This window comes from Moschus berezovskii, chromosome 20, assembly GCF_049115385.1.
Source record: "Moschus berezovskii isolate FMDL1 chromosome 20, NW_MosBer_1.0, whole genome shotgun sequence".
Lineage (NCBI taxonomy): Eukaryota > Metazoa > Chordata > Mammalia > Artiodactyla > Moschidae > Moschus > Moschus berezovskii.
The window spans coordinates 45,352,006-45,367,400 of NC_142479.1; the positions used below are offsets into that span (position 1 = coordinate 45,352,006).

Genomic DNA, 15,395 nt, shown 5'->3' on the forward strand with positions numbered 1-15,395 from the left:
GAGAACAGAAGAGTCTGGCGTGCTATATAGTCCATGGGATTGCAGAATCAAACACAACCTAGTGACTGAACAACAACAAAAACTAAAAATAAAGAACCTCTGTATTTAATTCAATAAACTAACGATAAGATAAAAATAATTAACAAAGAAAGGTGAAAAGTAAGTAGGGCACAGAAAAATAGAAAAATTAGTAAATGAAAGTGTTATTTCTTTGAAGATCTGAATAAAATAGGGCAACAAAATAGGTTTGGAAAATATTTGAGTTCCATCAGTGGTTCTTGTGAGTTTGTCTTTAAATTGGTGCTGTGACCAATAGAACCATAATAATGGAATTTGGTGCGGAGTTCATTCATTTATTAAATTAAAAAAATCTGTTGACCATCGAGTTCCTGAAGACGCTGTTCTCTAATCTGTCAGGAAAGCCCAAGTGTAAGAATTCTGATTTCAGCTGCTGCTTGTCCCGAAGAGGCAGGTCGTTTATCCACATTACCTAGCTCATTCGGGCGCGCGATGGCTCCTGCCAGGCAGGTGCTGTCCTCATCGGAGATGAAGTTGCCCCGGGATGCCTGCTCGCATGTGACTTGCTATTCAGGGTGACCCAGGCCTCAGGAAGGCAGGAGGAAGCCCTCAGGGGTTTCAGGGGGCCCAGAGGCGCCGTGGCAGGTGCAGACGGGGCCCCGAGTGTCGGGAGCCGAGGCCCGAGGCGCGGTCCCGCAGTGCTTGCCGGCTGAAGCGGCGCAGGTGCGAGCCCCGCGGCGGGCAGGGGTGGGTGCGCTCGCGGCGCCCAGGTGCGGGCGGGGCGGGGGCCCAGGCCGGACACCGGCCGGGGCGGGGCGGGGCGGGCGCAGCGCCCCGTGTGCCAGAGGGGCGGCGGGCGCGCGCGGACGGCGGTAGCGCGCGGGGCGCAGCGGGCGCGCGGGTGAGCGGGAACGCGCAGCGGAGAGGCCTGCGCGCCGGGCTGCGGGAGCCATGCGGCGGGCGAGAAGCGGCAGGGCGACCAAGCCACGCGGGCAGAAGCGGCCGGGGACCTCCAGGGCCCCCGCCTCGGCCCCTAGTGACGACCGCGCACGGCGGCCCGCGGCCCAGGCCGGGGGCGGGAGCCGGGCGGCGGCGAGGCAGCCGGCGGCCAAGCGACGGTCGCCGCCGGCGCAGGAGGCGGGCCCCGGGGAGCCGCCACCGGTGCCGCCGTTGCCCCTGCCTCCGCCCGCGGCGCTCGCGGCGTCCGAGCTGGACCTGGGCGAGCAGCGGGAGCGCTGGGAGACCTTCCAAAAGCGGCAGAGGCTCAGCTTCGAGGGCGCCGCCAAGCTGCTGCTGGACACTTAGTGAGTGCGGCGCGGCCGGGCCGGCGCCCCTAACGTCCCCGCGGTGCTCGAGCCGCGCACCGGCCGGACAAAGGCCTCCGCCCGGCCAGCGCTGCGCGCCAAGGCGGCAGCCTTCCCGGGATGAGGGTCGGCGCGGCTCTCCGCTCCCGGGGCCTCTTTTGTGTCTGTGCATGTGTGTTTGGAGAGCGTGAGGGCAGGACTGGGGCGAGAGGCTCTGGGACAGTTCGGAGCCTCCGGGGAGGCCGACGGCCCGGTTACAGCGCGCGAAGTGCGCGGAGCCAGGCGGCGGGAAGACCGAGCGGGCCTTTGGGTTCCGAACCTCCGCGGGCGCTCCAGGGCCTGGGGCTCTGCTTCCCCCAGCTTTGCGACCGCGGGCCGAGGACCCCCGGCTTCTCAGCGGCCGCAGGAGGACTTTGACGGTCCGTGGGGTTCGCAGTGAGCTGTTAGCTCCGGGGGCCGCCTCGTCGTCTAGATGATGCCCCTGCCCTGTCGCGCCCTTAGTATTTCATTGTCAGTCGTGTTTTACTAGAACCCCTCCCGCAAAAAAACAAAACAACCCGACAGTTGCATAACAACTTGAGGATCTCTTTTTCTTAAAAGTGTTTTTTTTTGTCTTGTCCGTAAGAAATTCTCTTCGTTAGGCGAGTCTTCTCAGAGACGGAATGTTGGGTTTTCCGTGTGCTTCACATTTTGGTTTATCATCTTGGACTGTAGGCTGAACATTTTAAAATCTACATCATCCAACAATTTTGAGCCCTTAAAGTGTGCCAGCTACTGCACAGTGTCATAAAACGCAGATTTGGAGTAAATTTAGACTTTAAAACAAACTGATAAATGGCCAAAAAAAAGAGAAAGATTTCAAAATGTTGAGGTGAAAGGATGAGTTTTTTTTTTAACCCATCAGATTGGCGCAAGTTACATTCATTCAAGGAAGAAAAACTAAATTAGAATATATAATTCTTCACTATTACTGTTAAAACATTATTGTATGAATCTGGAGGAACACAGACCAAACAGTTAACTGTAGGTCCCTCTGGGTATTAGGAGACTTTCATCTTTAGCACTGTCAAATGTTGCAAGGTTTGTTTTTTACCATAAACATTATTTGTGTATGCAGGGGAAAAAATACATCAAATTAATGGAGTCAGCTTGTATAGAAACATGAAAAAGCATACAGTCTTGGTAACCAAATAAATGCAAAATTAAACAGCAAGGTACTTTTCCTGTAATTATTGCTTGAGAAGATTCAGTGAAATGTTTTCTCATTCATTACTGATAATAGTGTTCAGCCCTTCTGGAAAGTACTTGGATGATATTTATCAAATCTTAATAATGTCCAATGAAGGACCTGACTTACAACTTTTAAAGGATTAAAGTTGAACATCATGTGTACAGATAGCTCTGTAAAAAGTCACATGTATGCAAAATACCGGAGGGAAGTACAGCAGAATTATAGGAGCCTTTTGTTAACTTTCTTGAAGAGTCTTCTGAACCACTGGACTCGGTCTGGTCCCCTTGTCTTTCTTTTTCTTAGCAGCCGGTACACCCTTTTTCACAGTCATGTAAATGTTCAGTAATTTGTGTAATGGCTGCTCAAGGTCCCTAAGGCTGGGAAACTATCTACTGTCCCTTGTTTTTTAATTGCCCTGCTTATAAAAAATCTTAATTAGTACTGGCCATATAAATAAAAATGCTCAGGTGGCTGGTTTAGGATCTTCACCCCAGTCCTCTCTTTTCCATGCATTGGGAATAATTTATTCTGCAACTTAACAAAATAGAAGTGGAAAAAAGAGCTCGGAGACAAGGCACTGAATCCTTTTATAAAACTGAGGGCACCTCCTCAAAAGCAGAAATGTGTCCCTGTTGTGAAGACTCCAGTTCTATCTTGTTGCTCTCTTTCCACCGCAGCTTGACTGCTTAGGAATCCTAATCTCTCTGATTTCTGTTCCCTCCAGCGAATACCAAGGCCTGGTGAAACACACAGGAGGCTGCCACTGTGGGGCCGTGCGCTTTGAAGTTTGGGCCTCAGCTGACCTGCACATCTTTGACTGCAAGTGAGTGTCTTCTTTTCCTACGTTGTTTCAGAGGACACAGCGCTTCAGCATCGTCTGGGGAGTTGGGGTCCAGGTGAAACAACCGTGGCCGTGAGCAGGGAATTGGGGTCAGGTGATGGGTACATAAAGGTTCATGTTCTGTTTTTTCCTTTTATGTGTGTTAGACGTTTTCATTAAACATTTTAAAGATGGCTGGAGGCTAAGAATAACAGCCTGCTGTGTGTGTGACACAGCTCAGTCCTGCAGCACAGCCTCAGGGATGTGGAGGGGTCCCTCGATTCGGGCCAGGCAGTTTCTCAGAGAAGAGTGCCACCCGTGTGTGGGAGAGAGTGGTACCCTGAAGATGGTTGGGCTGGATGCTGGATGAAAGGCCTTGGGCAGAGTCTGCAGAACTCCACAGAATTGGGTGGGGTGAGGCAAGTGTGTGCACACTTGGAAACTTGCCATGCCCCAGGCCACCTGGCCCATTTGTCTAGGTGAGGCAAGTGATGCTACTAGGGTCAGCAGAGGGCCTGCTGTCAGCACCTGCCTGCCTTGTGATAGGTCAGGCCCTCCAAGCTCGACTTCTGACCTGTGGTTGGTGTGTAACTGATTGTTCAACAATAGCCAGTTCTTTCTGCCCCTTGGTGCCATGGCACCTGGGTTATATGTGAAGAATAAATAAATTCCGTGGAATTCTCCCGTGGGGACCTGACCCAGTACTAACAGATGGAAGAAGCAGCCCTATGGAATAAGCTGTTAGAGGACCCCATGTGGAATTAGAGTTTTGTAAAAGGCGAACTAAAATGAGGGACTTAGGTTTACTTCTGAGGACCTATGGGCTGTGGAGCTGGGCTTCCTCTGATGTGCAGAGGAGGTCAGGGCACCTAGGCCTCCTTGTCTGTTTCTGCTGGGGATGTGGATCCCAAGGCAGAGGGGCGGAGATCTGCCTGATACTTGTTTTCTGTGAGTCTCCAGAACCCACCCTTCCCGTCACTTGTAAACTGGGGGTGGGGGTGGGCAGCGGGAACGTGGTTCTGCACGTCCTGGTTTTCTTAGGGTTGTGTGGCCTGTACTGCTGGCTGTGGACCTGCGGAGCAGAGGCCCACAGACACCCAGCCCGCCTGCCCGAGCCACCCTTCCTTGGAGGGCAGTGAGAGGGCCTTCATCTTCATGGTCAGCCGGCTCCTGGGACGGGGAAACCCAGAGGGCGCATAGGGTTGTTCACCGTCCGGGGTCTGCTCGTGTCTTTCTGTAGCTGCAGCATCTGCAAGAAGAAGCAGAACAAACACTTCATTGTCCCGGCCTCTCGCTTCAAGCTTCTGAAGGTGAGTGTTTTGAGCCAGGCTGGGGGGCCCTGCCCTGGCTTACAGGGGGCCGGGAGCCTCCTGCACCTCTCGGGGGCTTTACTTTTCCTGTCACCCAGGTTTCATGCTTCTCTTTAAAAGGTTATGTTATTTTTCTCCTTTATATTTTGGATACATATTTGATCCATTATGTATAAACACAGAGGATCAAAAAATAAATTTAAGATCATCCAGATCCTATCAGTCAAAGGTAACCATTATTGTGTTGTGGTGTGTGTCCTTGTGCGTTATTTTGGACATGGATGAATACGTCTAAATATATGCATTTTTCTCAGCACAGAATTTTACCTTTTTTTCTGTTTTATAACTGACTCTTACCATTTCCTAATGAAAAATAAATGGTTGAAAAGATTTTTAACTTTATTCTTTGGGGGAATTTTTTGTGCTTGGTCCCAGTTACAGAGTGAAAGGCCTTCCCGCCACCGTCCCTCGGCTCCTGGCCTCCCCTCCACCCCCTCCCTGGCCACAGCCACTTCCTATTTATACAATTATGGCTGTATTTGTAGTTTTTTTTTGTTATATGAATGTACCACATGATTTTCTACACTTGAACATCTAGGTTGAGTGCAGTGCTATCTTGAACCTCCCTATGTGTAAGTCTTTAATAATTTAGAAATTGTTTCTTTGGATCAGTTCTCTTGGAAGTAAAATCTCTGGTCAAAGAGTACAGAAGCTTTGGCACTCTGTGCTCACGGGGTGGGATGGGGCTGTGATTGGTCCTCGGGTCCTATTGCCCACTGTGGTCTGATCAGTCTTTGCTTTGGGCTTGTGACCTGTGCGAGGGTCTCCTTCTCTGAGTCAGGAGGGCCTCCTGGAAGCACCTCTGGTCATGTCTGCGCTCCTGGCCCCAGGACCTTGGTACTGAGTGGCCACTCAGTGAGCGTCTGGAAGGAGAAGCTGAGATTTAATCCCAAGCACTTTGGGTCAGTCGTCTGCTTTTCTTTGTCTGCCCTGGATCTTTCCCGTGGGTGTCTTAGGTGTGGAGGAGGGTGCCAGTGGGCAGCAGGCCTGCCCTTGTCTTTCCCATGAGACCCCTCCCCTGGGTGCCAGCTAGAGACTGTGGCCTGACCCCCTGAGACTGGTGGTCCCCGAAGACTCATGGGTGGCCAGGGGCCCTTGGTTTCAGAGTTGACAGTTACCCACTTTGTCCCCACCATGGGCCCGCTCGGCAGTCATTATCCTGGTGTTTACTGCACTGTTCTCTTCTCTGACCCAGCCTGTTGAAGGAGCAGTTTTCTGTTCTTTAAAATAAAGTACAGAACTCATTCTTTGATTCAGCAGTGTTTATGGGCACCTCTTGTGTGCCAGGCTCTGTCACACTGAAACCCAGCAGTTTATGTGGAAGACAAGGCCCTTGTCCCCTCAGAGCTTATGTTTTACAAAGGGGAGACAGAGAAATAAGAGGCCCAGAAGTGCCATGTGGAGAGTTAAGCAGGGCATCGTGGCAGAGGCTGACTGGTGGGCTCGGGCAGGCCCCTAGAGATGAGGCGTGTTGGGGGCGCACATTCTGCATGTCCAAGGAGCTGCAGGTTGGCCTTCTTGGCCAGAGGGTGGAGGCAGACCAGTGGGCAGGCTGGAAATGAGCATCCTCAGAATGGAAGGACCGGTCAGGTTCAGAGGGTGTGACCCCTGGGGTCAGGAGAATTGACCAACGGTCTGTTGTCATGGTGGTGACTTCTGACATGGCAGGGAGACAGAAGTGAGCAGGGAGGTTGAATGTTCAGGGCATTACAACTAAGATGGGCTGTGTGTTCAGCAGAAATTTCGAGGGTGGGTCAGGTTGGTGGGTGGATGCATGGACAGGGTCTGCGTGTCACCACTGGGCCCTCGTGCTGAGACCCAGGAGGCCATGAGGCTGTGAGTTTCTTGAGGGGAAGTGTTTGATCAGATAACCCTGCGTGGTTGGGGACCACGTGACTGTTCTCTGCTGCCTGTGTGTGGAGGAAAGGTCAGGGTTGGGGGTTGAGAAGAGGCCCCCTCAGGGAGCCACTTCTCTGTGAGGCTCCGAGGGACCCTCTCCACGGTGATGGTCGGGGAAGACGTGGAAACCTCTGACCCTTCAGTCACCCAGTGTCTCTGGAGATAAACTACTGCTTTCTCAGTTATTTCTTTGAAAGTGTGTGCCAGGGTGTGTGCTTTTTAAAAATAGGAATGGCAGTGTACTGCAAAAATTGTTTCAAACCTCGCCTTTTCAGTTCCCTCTGTAACCTTGGAGATTGTCTGCTTGTTAGTATTTCTAAGTGGAATTGCCTCATTCTTTTCAAAACTCGAAGAGATTCCATTCTTATGTCTGTACTTGATTCCTTTAACTAATCTTCTGTGGGACAGTTTCCATTTTTTATAAGGTTTCGCCTTTCCAGATGGTGCATTAACACATATCCATGTGGTTGGATAAAATACAGAGTTGTAATTGCAGGATACATTTCTAGAAGTGGCATTGCTGGGTTAGAGAAAATGTGCGTTTTGCGATGTTGGCAGATGTTATCCAGTGTTGTGGATTTGTACTCCTGTGACTTACATCCAGGAGTGCACATTTCTCTACACATGCAGTTCTGAGTAAGCTCAGTTGATGATTTTTGCCCGGGACAATGAAGAGCATACCTCACTGCAGTTCGTGAGCATGAATATCGTGTCGAAGGTTAAAGAGAGACTTGTTCTCTGGTTTCTCTGGACTGTCTGTGCATGTCCTCTGCTGGGTCTCCTGTCTGTGTCTCAATTAGGGATGTTAGCCTGTGATGTCTGGCAAGTGACCTTTCCTGGTCCTTTGTAGATGAATTTGAGTCCAATGAGCGTGTTCTCAAGGCCTTGAGCGGTGTTGCCTGGGGACATGGGGACCCAGTCCTTCACTTGATGCCTTCTCATTTAGGCCTGGGCCACAGGGGGGAGCTCAAGGTCAGAGGGTTTGTGTGCAGCTGACCCGGGAGGAGCCCTGAGTTGTCACACTCCAGGCTGACGGGTCTCCAGGTCGTGAGGATGGGCCCCAACCTCAGACTGGACGTGTCCTCGTGACCCTGGGAGCTGGCCAGAGGGCGTTCCCCACTAAGATTTTTACAGGGTTTATTTCTGTAAAATACAACTGAAGCTCCTTGTCTGTGTGTCTCAGGGAGCTGACAGCATCACCACGTACACCTTCAATACCCATAAGGCGCAGCACACCTTCTGTAAGCGCTGCGGTGTCCAGAGCTTTTATTCTCCCCGCTCCAACCCTGGAGGCTTCGGTGAGTGGACAGGGGGGCAGGCTCCAACCCCAGAGTCTTCGGTGAGTGGAGTCGGGGCAGGCTCGGGGCACCGAAGCCCTGTGGCTGCCTGGGGTGAGACACGCTCTGGGAACGGGTGCTGGAGTCACTGACTGGCCTCCTGCATGGCCAGGCCTCTCCCTCACGTGTGTGAGAGGAGCGGTGCTTGTCTGCTGAACTCTTCGCAGACACGGCATAGCCTGGCCCTGGGTCTCCAGAGACCCTCCGGTCCTGACTTGCATTTCCTGCTGCTGTGGGAGCTGGATGCTGCCGGGGGACCCACTGCAGGGGGAGGACACGGACCTGGGGTGGAGGGCGGGGCCGTGTGAAGGAAGTGAGGGTGAACAGCAGTGATGATGCCAGTAAAACTGGGCTTGTTCAAACACAAACAAGGAAACCCCAGGTCCCTCTTCTTGGATCTGGGGGCAAAACCATCCTTAGATAGTTGTGAAGAATGACACCAGCCGCCATGCAAATTGGGTAGGAAGTAGCCATGGAGGCTGCTCCTAGAAACCTGGCCCTGCAGAGACACAGCCTCTAGAACTGCCGTGGGCCAGCTGCCTCGAGCCTTGGGGGGGCCTGACGTCACCCTGCCTGCCTACCCTTTTTCCCATCGAGCTCCTGTCTGCTCCTTTGCTGCTACACAGAGCGTCTTTCCCACCTGCCTTCCTGTATGGATGGGGACATATTTAAAGCTGAGAAAGTTATCCCTCAGCGCCCTGGACGAGGCCTGTGAATTCCTCAGGCTGCCCAGCAGAGGTGGCTCTGGGCTTGAGCCTTTCTCTTTTGTCCGCTCAGCTCAATGTTGAATGACGGTCAGCCCTGGCCACCCCTGAGCCCCGTTTGAGAGGAGAGTGAGCCAGGAGCTGCCGTAGTGAGCTGCGGGGTGGGCTTGTCCGAGAGCCTGCCCTGCTCTCATGCCCACCTCCCTGCAGGGATCGCCCCCCACTGCCTGGACGAGGGCACCGTGCGCAGCGTGGTGGTGGAGGAGTTCAATGGCAGCGACTGGGAGAAGGCCATGAAGGAGCATAAGACCATCAAGAACATGTCCAAGGAGTGAGCTCCCGTGCCTCCTGCCTAGGAAGAGCCCACAGCCTCTGCAGTCTGCTCCGGCCACCAGTGTCTTCAGGCAGCTCTTGTCCTCCCCTAACTCAGATTTTGACATAGGCTAGTTGATACCCTTCTGTCCCCCTTCTTGACTTTTGTGCGATCTTCTAGAGAAATAAATATTTTTAACATTAAAGCGGTTCCTCTGGTTTATCGTCTTCTCTGTCCTTTGGTTTTGCTTCCGAAGCCAGTGGTTCAGCAGCAGGTAATTACTGAGCACTGTTAACGGTTCTTGCAGCCATGGCCTGGCTGGGGGATGGGGCGGGGGGATGGTGTCAAAGGACAAACGAGAGCTGGTGAGTGGTCACAAGCCACCCAAGCTGTGACAAGAACATCAACCCGGGAGTCTGGAGGAGAAGCTAGTTGTGGAAGACCTTGGGGGGACTGTGACGGGAGCCTGTTTCCTTTTTTTTTTTAAGTCAATCAGCTTCTGATTCCGCCCCCCCCCCAATTGTAGTAAAATACACAAAATTCATTTCTATTGCACAGCTCAGTGGTGCTGGGGATGTTTACAGTTTTGTGCCACCAATTTCCACAGCTCTTCATTTTGCAAAACTGAGCCCCCTCTACCCATCAACAATAACTATGAGCCTATGTTTTTAAAGGAAGCAGGATTTGGGAAAAGAAGGGAGAAGCAGCTGTGGACAGAGGTGTGGGCACAAGGTAAAGCCAGGCTTGTGGTGGGAAGAAGTAGAGGGTCAGAAAGAAATAGAAGCTGCCTGTGGCATCCTGGCTCTGTCCTGTATGTGCTGGGAAGCCCTGAGGGCTCTAAACAGTCTTCTGACCTGTACCCCGTCCCCACCCTCCGTGTTTCATGTAGCTTCGTATCATAGTCAGTGCTTTATTTATTACAATAAGATGCTTTCTTAAAGCATTCCTTCCATTACCAACTACTGGGTGTATATGTACATACATAATGGCAAACGCTTAGTAAGTATTGCTCTTTGCTTCAGGAAAGGGACTTATGAAATTATCTGGGAGGAAGAGTAGACCAGAAAAAAGAGCAGGAGGAGGATGTCCAGATGGACTGGGGTTCTGTGCGGTCACGTCAGCTGAAGACAGGTTGGAAGGAGCTGGTAAAGCGTTCTACAGGTGAAACAAGAGTATATTCTGGTGCAGTGAACATCCCCTCCGACCTGCTTCCCTCTTGCAGTGGCATATAAAACACATAGTTTTGTGTCTCTTAAAAACAAATGCTAAGTCGCTTCAGTTGTGTCTTCGCGACCCTGTGGGTTGTAGCCCACCAGACTCCTCTGTCTGTGGGATTTTCCAGGCAACAATACTGGAGTGGGTTGCCATTCCCTTCTCCAGGGGATCTTCCCCATGCAGGGATCAAACTCACATCTCTTATGTCTATGGCATTGGCAGGTGAATTTACCACTAGATTCTGTATGTTTTGTTTTGCAACTTGCATTTTTTTGTTTGTTTGGTAGCATCTTGCTCTTCTTGTGTCCCCTGCATTGGGAGCGCAGAGTCTTGCCACTGGACCACCTGGGAGGTCCCCTTGTGGAGGCGTTTTCCCTAGATTTGAATCTGATGTGTAGGCCACAAAGATAAATCCATGGAATTATGGTTGAAGAAATTCAGTATAGACTGTTGTTCAGTGTGTGTACGGGGGGTGAGCCTGCCTTGGGAAAAACATGAAAATACATGACATAGGATGGGATTCCAGAGACCTTTACATTTATTTATAATAACTGCAGGTCTGTGTTAGGGAGTTGACAGACACTGGGCCATTGTGTGAACTGTTCCACACAAGAACTCGAGAAGCTAGCAAGGTAGCTGTCATTGTCCTTGGCTTGGTTTGTGTTGGTGGCCGTGGTTTTGTCGCCCAGAGGAAGACCCTCAGGTCTGGCAGCCCGTTGAGTCTGCATAGCCCCCATTTTTATTAGAGGCCAGGCAGTTTGGAGGAGAGGGCCCTGGAACTCAGGCTGACGCTGGGATGTCCTTGACTCGGGGAGACAAGCCTACTCCAGACAGGCCCTGGGCTCCCTTGGTTCCTTGGATCCAAGAGCCCGTTCCGGCTCACAGGAAGTTCAGAGAGTTGATCCTCATGTAGCGGGAGAACAGCACATAGAGGCGGCGGAACCAGAGCAGCTGGCTGCAGTGGCAGGACATGGCTCTCTGGGGGGACAAGGAGTGGTTCTGGCTCTAGTGCCTGGCTGTGTGCTGTTTCCATCTGCCTCCTCCCACCTGCGCACTCCGAGCCACAGCCAGACCTGGCTTCCCTTGTGACCTTCGCAATCCCCTGGACTGGCTTCTAGTGGCTGCTTCCCGCCCCGCCACCCCCATCTCCTGACATCCCTGTGACAACACAGCTGGTGTAGCCGAGCTCAATATCAGTTAACAACCCTGTGAGCAAAGGGCTGTTACTGTTGCTTTTCACTTTTTTTTAAAACAGATGAGGAAACTCATCCATCTCAAATAGCAGGTAGGTAGTAAAGCTGAGATTGGAACCCAGAGCCCTCAGGTTGACTCAAGCCTACATTCTTCACGCCTTTGCCCCGCCTATATTCTTCATCCTTTGGCCCCGTTACCCCATGTATATGACTGCTGCAGGGCTGTTTTCTGCCCAGACTCCTCTGAATCAGCTAAGCTGTATAAATACAGCCACTCTGAGAAAAAGAAGAAAGGAAATGGTACCCATAGGTACAGGGTCTCTTTGCCATCCAGTGGGGGAACGTTATCCTATTATTCAGAACTAATGTAGCTTGGTTTCTAAATAGAATAGATAATAACAACTGATTTAACTAGATATACCCTATAGGGATTGGGGGCAGGAGAGAAGGGGACGACAGAGGATGAGATGGCTGGATGGCATCACCGACTCGATGGCCTTGAGGTTGGGTGAACTCTGGGAGTTTATAATGGACAGGGAGGCCTGGTGTGCTGCAATTCATGGGGTCACAAAGAGTCGGACACGACTGAGCGACTGAACTGAACTGAACCCTATAAATACAGTTCCTGTTTTTCTGTAAGGACCATAACTAATGTTTATAATCTAAGCGAGTATCATTGCAAACATTTACGTAAAAAACTCATTTTACATTCATTGTTCGAACATCCATGGCTTTAGAGATGTAAATACCCCAGGATGACTGCAAGCTTGAAGCTGATAATGAGAACCATCACTATATTCAGGCAAAAATATTACATACTGTGGTTTCAACAGGAAATACAGCCACAATTTTTAAATAAAAATTTTTCTCAGAGTACCATTGGAACATATACATTACCATCTGTAAAATAGATAATGGGAGCTCAGTCTGGTGCTCTGTGATGGCCTAGAGGGGTGGGATGGATGGGGTGGGAGGTGGAAGGGAAGTTCAAGAGGGAGGGGACATGTGTAGACATACAGCTGATTTATGGTGTTGATCAGAACAAAACTACAATATTGTAAAGCAATTATCCTCCAATTAAAACATTAAAAAAAATTACTCTCAGAGTTCCACATGAGTTCTAGCCCTTGACCCTTTCCACTTCCATGGCAAGAATGCAAATGGTTAAGGGCTAGAACTCCTGGGCCGCCTCGTCCCTAGCCCAGTGCTTCTCAGACCCCCCTTCCCACCAAGAGGGCCTCCTTGTCTGGCCTGACTCCTCAACAGGCAAACAGCGGGCTGCCCACTGGTCTCTACTGAGGCTCCTGACAGGTCTGAGTTCTCAGACCTGAAGCCTGGTCCATGTACAACAGTAAAAAAACCCATAAATCAAAATCAAGAGGATAACGATAACCCTGTATACGAGACAACAGCAGAGACCTGGATGTGTGGAGCAGTCTTTTGGACTCTGTGGGAGAGAGTGAGGGTGGGATAATTTGGGAGAATGGATTGAAACCTGTATATTATCATATGTGAAACAAATCTGACGTGGTTGGGGGCTCCCCACCTCAACACTCTGTGGATTTAAGAGGCCGTTTCTTCCAGAAGTGTATAAATTAGCCTCGGATAGAACCTGCACGCTTAATTTACTAATTAAGAAATGAGAAACCAGAACTATAAAGGTGGCATAGAAATACAAGAAACTATTCTTAAGTAATTTTTTAAAACTTTGAACAGAGTTACAGATTTTGCCATTTGTTATAAACTGGTATATGTAATTTAACCAGAACCATGAGAAAATAGAAAAAAAAAAAACATTGTCAGGACAAGCATCCATTGATTTTGATATGGTCCTTGGATAAACAGGAGGTAGATTTTCAAACTTGCTAGTGAATTTCCAATAAAACAACTTTAAGAGATATAATCCTAATTTTTTCTTAGTTGTATAAACTTTGGAAAGATAAATGACATTACTGCTCCCTAGTTTACTCACCTGGTAAAGGGAATTGTGTGAATGAATACTTGATGTAAAAAAATCCCAAAAATCAAAATGTCCAACCTTCAGGGGTTTGTGAACTGTTTTATGGCTTGTCCATGTGAGGGAACACAGGCAGCCATTAAGATTTGAACATGTAATGATGTCAGAGAAGACGGTCATGATGTTAAAGTGGGTTTCAAACAGCAGGCTCCGTGTCACCCCATTTTACATACATATGTCAATACTCCTGTGTTTGAGTGATTACCTGTACGGGGTGGGGTTGCAGGTAGTTTTGATGAATGGTTTTTATGCTTTTATGTAACTACTCCCAGACTTTCCACACTAAGCCTATATTGTTACTTGCTTTTTTTTCCCCAGTTTGTGCTATTTCTATACTCAGAAGACAAGGTTCAAATCCCTGAAGGTCTATGGCTCCCAGTGTCTGGCAGTGGGCCCACCCTGGGGACAGAACCACTTGGAAGGCCTTGGGTGAGGGGCTTTGGGGGACCTGAGATGGGGCGGGGGGAGTGGTGTGGGGGCGAGGGGTGGTCCTCACCTGGGCCTGGGCTGCCTCCTGTTGGGTGAGCACGAAGAGGGCGTCGCAGGCGAGCAGGAGGGAGCAGGGTAAGTCCAGCAGACAGAGGTATTTGCGCAGCAGGTTCACAGACTGGAGTGTGAGCACCGAGCACCCTGAGGGGGTGGGGGAGGGCGGGGAGACTTGCAGCTTCAGGCTGGTTTTCCTGAGCTCCCCACGCGCGTGCCCTACCTTTGGAGCTCAGGGTAAGGCAGCATCAGAGCTGCTCTTTGCCCATTGTTCTCTCAGATAAGAGGGTGAAAGGGCCCAGAACACCTGGAGGCCACCCTCTGTCTGCTCTGTGCCCCCAGCAGGGAGAGGCTGGCTGCTGGAGGCCAGGGTCAAACCCAAGCGAGGAGTGGTGCAGGCAGACTTTGTCTTGGAGGCTAGAGACCTGGCTCCTGCTCGTCACTAGAGAACTTACGGGCTTGGGGAAGTCCCTTCACCTCAGTGAGCCTCAAATTTCTCGTCTGTATGATGGGCTGCTGGTCATTTGTGAGTGTGGGATCTGCCTGTCTCCCACATGCCATGTGCTCAGTTGCTCAGTCGTGTCCAACTCTTCAGAAGTACATGCCAGGCTCCTCTGTCCATGGGGTTCTCCAGGCAAGAATACTGAAGTGGGTTGCCATTCCCTTCTCCAGCAGATCTTCCCAACCCAGGTCTCTTCTGTCGCCTGCATTGGCAGGTGGGTTCTTTCCCACTAGCGTCACTGGGGCTGTCTTCCAGGGTTGAGCAAACATACCAGAGCTATGTTCCTGAACCCCTGCAGCTTCACCAGCCAAAAGCCCACCCAGAGAGGGCATGCTGCCTGGGGATCCATCATTCCATCCCCAGGGCTCTCCCGTGAGGGGTACATGTCCAGACAGAAACTGGCTCAGGGAGGTGAGGGTGGTCAGATGCCTTCCTGTGAGTTAGGAAGTGTTTCAGACCTGTCCAGCACCCAGCAGTCACCTACAGCCTGGTCAGTTACCTGGGGGATAGATGTGAGCTTGGATGGACATCCTGAAAGGTCACTAGAGGTGGGATAGAGCTGGCCAGGGAGAAAGCCGGGCGGGTGAGGGGCAAGGCCCACAGAGGTGGTTAACTTCCTATGTCAGCCCATATGGGTCCCAGGTTCTTGGTCAACGTTGTTTCTGGGTGTGTCTGTGGGTTTCACATCTGAACAGGATGACTGGGGAAAGCAGAAGGCCTGGATAGGCCTTGTCCAGTCCATCGAGGGAGGGCCCGAGCAGAGCAGAAGCTGGAGGGAGGGAGACCGTGTCCCCTTCTGTCTGACTGCAGAGCTGGACCCTGGTTGTCTGCCCAGGACCAAGACTGAGCTTCTCGGCTCCCTGTTCTCAGGCCTTTGGACTCGGACAGACTGAAGGACGCCCTGGCTCTCCTAGGCCTCCAGCTTGCAGGTGGTGGATCCTTGATTTCTCGGCCTCCATAATTGTGTGAGCCAATTCCTTCTTATATGT

General features: G+C 51.1%; 2 protein-coding genes across 3 annotated transcripts in view; one reads left to right on the forward strand and one right to left on the reverse strand.

The window, feature by feature from the left end:
• The first annotated feature begins 891 nt into the window (after nucleotides 1–891).
• Nucleotides 892–9,226, forward strand: CENPV (centromere protein V). Its single transcript, XM_055407382.2, has 5 exons — nucleotides 892–1,322; nucleotides 3,278–3,376; nucleotides 4,614–4,683; nucleotides 7,826–7,940; nucleotides 8,894–9,226. The coding sequence occupies exons 1-5, from the start codon at nucleotides 970–972 to the stop codon at nucleotides 9,016–9,018; spliced, it is 762 nt and encodes a 253-aa protein (XP_055263357.1). The 5' UTR covers nucleotides 892–969; the 3' UTR covers nucleotides 9,019–9,226.
• The window catches only part of PIGL (phosphatidylinositol glycan anchor biosynthesis class L), a 49,523-nt gene continuing 36,665 nt past the window's right edge, over nucleotides 2,538–15,395 (reverse strand). The window contains exons 6-7 of one of the 2 annotated variants that reach the window (XM_055407381.2): nucleotides 13,918–14,051; nucleotides 2,538–4,622 (exon numbers count right to left, since the gene is read on the reverse strand). In XM_055407381.2, coding sequence (XP_055263356.2) covers nucleotides 4,533–4,622; nucleotides 13,918–14,051 — 224 coding nt within the window. In that variant the 3' untranslated portion in view covers nucleotides 2,538–4,532. Of the gene's footprint in view, nucleotides 4,623–10,950; nucleotides 11,190–13,917; nucleotides 14,052–15,395 lie in introns of those variants that run through there. The other variant, XM_055407380.2, reaches the window with a different exon arrangement.

Excerpts from the sequence above, each read along its gene's own strand:
- CENPV (XM_055407382.2), top strand. The coding sequence starts at position 970 with ATGCGGCGGGCGAGAAGCGGCAGGGCGACCAAGCCACGCGGGCAGAAG. Across the intron at positions 3,377-4,613 it reads CTGCACATCTTTGACTGCAA|CTGCAGCATCTGCAAGAAGA; the intron begins GTGAGTGTCTTC and ends GTCTTTCTGTAG. Across the intron at positions 4,684-7,825 it reads CTCGCTTCAAGCTTCTGAAG|GGAGCTGACAGCATCACCAC; the intron begins GTGAGTGTTTTG and ends TGTGTGTCTCAG.